Source organism: Protopterus annectens, chromosome 7.part0 (assembly GCF_019279795.1).
Source record: "Protopterus annectens isolate FY-2018-M chromosome 7.part0, PAN1.0, whole genome shotgun sequence".
Lineage (NCBI taxonomy): Eukaryota > Metazoa > Chordata > Ceratodontiformes > Protopteridae > Protopterus > Protopterus annectens.
Genome location: NC_056739.1, coordinates 917,387,589 through 917,394,627, shown reverse-complemented (window position 1 = coordinate 917,394,627; position 7,039 = coordinate 917,387,589). Strand labels below are relative to the sequence as shown.

Genomic DNA, 7,039 nt, shown 5'->3' with positions numbered 1-7,039 from the left:
GGATATATACTAATGACCTCTTAAGGACAACAAGAAACATATTTAATGCTTGTTTCAGCTTACGTATGTGTATGCCTGCAAATGAAGTTTACAATAGATTTTGTGGCAGTGCATCAAGCCACATTAAATAATTTTCATTTCAGCAAAATAATTTATTATGTTTTAATAATGGAAGGTGAAAAGTCCAAGATGATTAATTAGTTCTGAGATTACTGGTCTTCTGTCAAACTCTTGGTCTTTTCCCACAGCTGAGAGCCTCCAAGGTCTATATTCATTGTTAAGTAAACATGCAAATACCCAAAAGCTGTCTTTCAGTGGTTTTGGGATTTTTCTTTCCAGTTTTCATTTTTACTTCACTGTTTTACTTTTCAGAATATTTACTAATACTCTGTGATACATATACTTTCTTCCAGCAATGCCCAAGTGTTTTCTGAAGCTACCTGCTAGAGCCAGGACCCAACCATACCAGTAGGCAACTGGTTAAGTCACAGACACTGTGCAAAATGTGTAATTCTTGCAAAAAAGCATGTTGGAGGTTCATATAATCTGATGAGGACTTAACTCTGTCTTCAGATTCAGAATAAATAGGGGAATGGAATGACATTCACTAGGACAAATAGCATCAGTCATAGACAGTCAGTAGTTTAGACCTACAAGCAATAATATGGAAATTACCAAGAGATAAAGAAATCACTTAAAGGACAGTGGTAAACTCTTTCCAAAAATGGCTGAAACAACTTCTCCTGCGTCCTTTTTTTATTTCCCTTTATTATTTTAATTGGTTGAATGAAGTGGATATCATGGGACGCAAACTAGAACAGATTCTCTTAACGAAGACAACGTAACTCATTCAGAGTTTCAAATTTTAATTGTTTTGCTGCTGAATTACAAAGCTTCTGTCTCTCCTCCAAGAGGTTTGCTGTGTCTGAAAAAAGTGACTGGTAGGTGTTAATACAATTTCTCAGTTTTTGAACATGTCACAGAGCAGTTTCTCCATGGGTGTGTTCCCTATGGTCCTGTGGAAAAAAAGCAGCTCTATACGCTCAGAGGTGATGAATCTGAGGGAAGGGAGGAGTAACAGCAGTTTTCCAAACCTGGAAATTAGAAGAAAGAAGGTGATTAGTAGCAAAAACATCTGTAACTGATAATATGCAAACAGTTTGCAAAAACATAAATATTTTGAGTTTGGAGAAAATTTTGCATTTTTACTTTAATTGACATAATACATTTATTGAATATATTTTCTCATTATCATTTTTAGTGAGTAAGTGCTAAGGCAAAAGCCTCAGTCTGGCAATAGACTAAAATCTACAAGATGTTAATGAGTGTTACGTTTATACTCGAGTTTGATTCCTTCATTCCCCACTCACTGCACCAAATCTCTGCTTCAGAAAATAAATTGAGTTTAATGGGCCTTACATGGTTTAAATGCTTAAACTGAATGAAAAAGCAACTCATTAGTCACATACATGTATTACAAATAGCTGTTAAATCAAAACAGTCACACTTACACAATTACTTTGATATTGCAAAAATGTAAGGATCACTCCAAGACTAAAAAATGCTCCTTCCATGGGACATGATAATATACCTGGCTGTTTAATAAAGTGTACTAAACAAGCCCTGACGCAGCCACTCCTTAAACTATTTAACCAGACTTTGGTTTGTCAAGGCTAGATCCTTCCTAATGAATTTGTCTAACTTCAAAAGGGTAAAACAGGCTGTTGACAGTGGTCCTACTTCCAGTCTGTCTAACTTCAAAAGGGTAAAACAGGCTGTTGACAGTGGTCCTACTTCCAGTCTGTCTAACTTCAAAAGGGTAAAACAGGCTGTTGACAGTGGTCCTACTTCCAGTCTGTCTAACTTCAAAAGGGTAAAACAGGCTGTTGACAGTGGTCCTACTTCCAGTCTGTCTAACTTCAAAAGGGTAAAACAGGCTGTTGACAGTGGTCCTACTTCCAGTCTGTCTAACTTCAAAAGGGTAAAACAGGCTGTTGACAGTGGTCCTACTTCCAGTCTGTCTAACTTCAAAAGGGTAAAACAGGCTGTTGACAGTGGTCCTACTTCCAGACAGTGTAACTTGACTTGACAATGATCTTTAACACCAATCCCCATGCTTGCATAATTAGCATGTTTAATGCATTGCACTAGGGTGGCCAAAAGATAGGACCCACACAGTGCAGGTAGCAGGTGTTTCATCACAGAGTATGAAGGTGACAGGTGGTGTCGCTCAGGGCTCAGTGCTGGGAGCTCTTTTGTTCAGCGTTTACTTTTCTGATTCCCAGACCATGAACTAAGACACCTGGTTAGCCAAGTCTGCATATTATTGTCATGTCTCCATCTGATGCCAAAGCTCTTTAGCAGGAACTTACACTCATAGTGTACTAAAATGTGTTCAATTGTAATGCTAAAATGTGCAATATTGTCACATTTGGTAAACATCCTCTCCCCTAGTATACAGAATACCCCACTCCAAAATGAGAATGTTGTTAAAGACCTTGGAAGTAGGGTTGGTAATTTCCTCTGCTTTGATCATGTGACAATAATAGTCAGAAAGTCTGTTTACTAAGTAAAGATAATTGCCAATTATTCATTCAGATCTGAAGAGGTCATTGTCTCCTTATATTCAGCACTGATAGTTCCTAAGTTCATCACTGGCTTAAAAACCCTATCCTACCAGAAAAGACAAGAAGCACTGTACCTTTATTCAATATGTTATAGACTTCTGAGGGGACATCTATGTCTTGCCTTCCATGCCATCCCCCTACTGGGGCTCAGATCCTGGATCACTGCTAATACCCAGATCCCCCTCCAAAGTAGTGATATCACTAGCCCAGGATGCAGCTGTGGGCTCTAGCTGGGTCTTTGCCCAAATGCCTTCCCCAGAGGTTTGCCTCCATGCCTGGCTGTGTGTAACAGCACACACAAAAGGTAATGCACTGTCAAAATAAGTTCTTATTAGGACATCAGTTGGAATGCTGCTAAACACAGCTACCTGCTTACTGTCTTGTACCTTTTCCCAGTCCAGATAGACTCTGGCCAAAGGCATCTAAAAAGGCTTTCCACTTTAGGCTCTAACTGGAGTGGACTGCCCAGGCAAATAGCGCTCATGTGTGACCACTGTAGGTTTGACTATGGTTATGTCTGATGCTGTGTCCCTTTTGGCAATGGCCTCCTTCCCTTCTATCAGGTGGGGATACAAACTTTTGTGATAGGTACAGGTGTTGCACTACAATAGTAGAAGGTTGTTATGGGGCTACTTTTGCTTGATGCTCCCTGAGATCTTTGACTCCCTGACACACACCCACACTTTAGTGGACATGAAGACTGTACATGCCCCATTTGGTTACATTTAAAACATCTAATCCCAAAACCTAAGTATGAACCTGAACCTGTATCTCCCTCTTGTCCTATGTATTCTGCTGGGATGGCTTAGGCTGCCCCTCATGGGTTCCCCTATACCCATGTGAAGTGCTGAGTCCTCCCCACCTATGCAGTGGCATCCTGCTAGCTAGGTAAAGATCCTCTTTCCTTCGAATTTTCTCTGCAGTGTTACACTCCTGGTCTACCAGCTAAATCCTCATGTCTTTAGGAATAGTGCTAAGGGCCTGTTCCCTGACCAACAGATCTACAAGAACTTAACATGGTAACATGACATCTAGTCATCCAGCTGTGAAAATAAATGTTGATTTCTGCAAAGTAGTCAGACTTTCATTTGCCTTTCTCCTGTAATCTGTAAACTTTTTTCTAAGCAATTCTGGAGTTAGCTGTTAACAAGCAAGGATTCTTTAATTCTGCCATAATTTAATCAGTCAACATCATTAAGTTTAGCAACTGCATGCATTGCTTTACCCATGAGCAAGGGAGTTAAAAACTTCACCCATTGCTCTTAGTCAACTTGGTACTGAAGTTACATCCTCTCAAAGGACCTTAAAAGAATCTAAATAATCGTTCCTTATATTGTGGTACTGAACTGGGCTGCTTGGGTGGGACATTTGCCTACTTATGACTCATACTTCTAGAGTAGGAAGGTCATCTCCTTTTCACGCTTCTCCACTTACAGTTATCACATTCATTCAGCTGCTTTGAGTTTCATGTGCTTCTTTTCCAGCTTCTGTAATTCCAGCTGGCACCATCTCCTCTCCCGACATACTTGCCTACAGCACTTCACTGGCTTTATTCTCCCTTACCTGCTGAACAACTGACATTTTAGAAAATTTGTCAGCGCAGCTCATTTCTTTTTGTTCCTAAGTAAGGTCTTCCTTCACCCCTGTCTCTTTACATTCATTTCTGATCCCTGAAATGATTTGTCTAATAGCCAACTCTAGTGGTGTAGAGGGACAAATCCCTGACTATGGCCCCGGTGACCCAGTTTGATTAGTGGTTTGAGTCCAGGATTGCATTGGCCGGGGAAGATAATGGTGAGAGCTCAATGACAGCTTACCCATCCTGGTGGGAGGCAGACAGCTCAGTATACCATTTGGGTGACACCTAGCAGGGGTACCAGGTGTCGTACTTCTGAAGCATAAGCCCACAAGCATGCACTGTTATTGACATATGCATGTAGCCAAGTCAACATGTGGAGACACTCCCTGCATCAGGCACCTGCAGTGGGGCTTAGAGAGCTGCCATGAGGAAGAAGGAGGGGGCTCCATAGAGGCGGATAGGATGCTCTCCAGGACCAGCAAGCTGGCTCACTGTCTATCACTTGACTCTTGGTGAATGACTGGGCTGATAGGGTTTCCCACATAAAAATAAAAGGGCTTTCTAGGGTTTCCCACGTAAGAATGAATTTGCTGTAGGCTCTCACCCCAGGAAATTAATGGGCCAAATGAGTGCAGATAGAGGACCCATCAAGCTGGTCCTGCAAAGATAAAAATGATTTGCCTAACTTCTTACTACTGTTTTGTTCCTAGGTACCTCTTATCCACTAATAACCACAGAGTCATTTTTTAAATTTTCATAACTTATTGAAATGTGCATTAAAGCAATATCTCTGTATACAGGAAATGCTCTGACTGAAATTGGTACAATTTTCTTTGCTATCCCCTTTGCTACTAGTTATAAGATTTTCTTCCAGTTTTCGCCTTCCCATTTTCTTTTCAAACCATTATTTTCTCTGTGCAATAAGGCGGTCTTAATCCCTTAATTTTTGACACCATTAATTTTTCTAAGCCTTTCCTTGGATCTGATAATGTTGTACCTATCAAACTTGTTATGGCTCTGGTTAATTACTTTTCTTTGCAAAAATGAGTTTACTCCTGTTATCAATGAGTTACAGCAGCAGAACTTTTGAAGTTTCAAGCATAGCATCCCTTGTTACATCTGAATCACTATTAGATACGGCAGATATACATGCGCATTGCTGTTTGTGTATCCCTGAAATCCTTTTTCTTTAATTCGTTATTCTTTTTTCCACAATCCAATCCAAATATACTTGTTTTCCCGTCTAAGCTTTTATAGTCCAGTTTTCAGGTTAGTGCTGAATTCAGGGCTGTGTTACAAGTTTCTGTGTTTGCCCATACCTTACTTTGGATAGAAGGAAGTTTCTCTGTTCACTGTGAGAGAGGGAGCTTTGAGCAGCCTATCTGTCCCTGGAGGAGTGGTTTCAGCCCTGAAATTAGTAGTTTATTGGCCATTTTGGGCTAATTTCTATCTCTTTCATTTTCCTGCTATAAAACCCACATTTGCGAGGTTTTTGTGCTAGTATACAGCTCAGCAAGCTCCTGCCTGGTGCCCTGCAGAGTTCTACAGCAGCAGAGAGACAAAAGAGAGACTTTGGAGTGATTAAGTATCATTTTCTGCATTTTCTTGCTGCCTTTAGCTAATTCTGCATAAAACACTGATTTTCTAGAGTTTCTAGAGAGGGGGAGCTTTGAGCAGCCTATCTGTCACTGGAGGAGTGGTTTTAGCCCAGAAATTAGTAGTTTATTGGCCATTTTGGGCTAATTTCTCTCTCTTTCATTTCCTTGCTATAAAACCCGCATTTGCGAGGTTTTTGAGTGCCGGGCAGCGCTGGTTAGCTAGGATATAACTATTCCCGGCTCCACAAAGTCTACTCTTCAATTTTCCCTTGGAACTAGACAAACTTTCAACTTAAGCATTCAAACCATTCACTTCTCATCCCGGCACTTGCTCAAAACTCATAGCAAGCACTAATAAACCTTAGCACTAGACCCCCCTATACTGTAGAGAAGGACAAGGCTCTCTATTCGACCTTACCAGCCAGTCAGTAAAACAGTTCACTGTACCTATCCAGGCATGTCCAAAGGGCAGTTTCAGGTGTACTCTCCGGTCCAACTGGTGAATCTGGGCATTTTGAGGGAATGTTACAATTGCCTCATATACACAGACAACCCTCTCCTCCTTCCATCAAACACTAATACATGCGAGAGATGCAACTATACAGCCAAACTGGAGCCTAAGCTCTCTCAACCCAAGACTGGACCAGGCAGTCAAGAGGAGAAGGGAATTACTTGCATCACACCGCCAGTCTCATATAGACCTATGAAACCAGCACCGGCAAAAAACCCACATAAATTCACTAAAACATACTCAGAAGCTCTAAATAAAAATCTGCAAAAGCAACAGAGACCACCAAAGGACACATCCAAGCAACCTCCACCCCCCCAACACAAACCATTAAACACATACTTCACAAAACCAGAGTGCCACGCAATCACAGCCCTTAAGGCAAAATAACATACCCAACACACTAGTAATAGGTGACTCTATAGTTAGGCCCTCTCACTAGGCTGAATAAGGAGAAGGTTACTGTTAGCTGCCTGTCGGGTGCCAGGATCCACCATATAATACAAGCACTTAGGTCACATACCTCCCTGAACTACATGAAAAGAGACATGGAAGAGCTCTCTGATCATGTAGCCCAGGCAGGCATGACCCTGACCCTGAGTAGCATCCTGCCCTCACCAAGAATGATACCACGGTATAGAGAAAAAAATATCAATTTCAACAATTGGCTAAGCTTCTGGTGTCATTCAAAGGGGATCCAGTGTCTGTCAGCCTGGGATGACATGCT

The 7,039-nt window shown here is 41.2% G+C and overlaps 1 protein-coding gene across 1 annotated transcript in view; it reads right to left on the bottom strand.

Annotated features, from left to right (window-relative positions):
- Positions 1 to 535: 535 nt before the first annotated feature.
- Positions 536 to 7,039, bottom strand: part of NR2E3 (nuclear receptor subfamily 2 group E member 3) — a 109,757-nt gene continuing 103,253 nt past the window's right edge. The window contains exon 8 of the mRNA XM_044076354.1: positions 536 to 1,094. Coding sequence (XP_043932289.1) covers positions 962 to 1,094 — 133 coding nt within the window. The 3' untranslated portion in view covers positions 536 to 961. The remainder of the gene's footprint in view (positions 1,095 to 7,039) is intronic.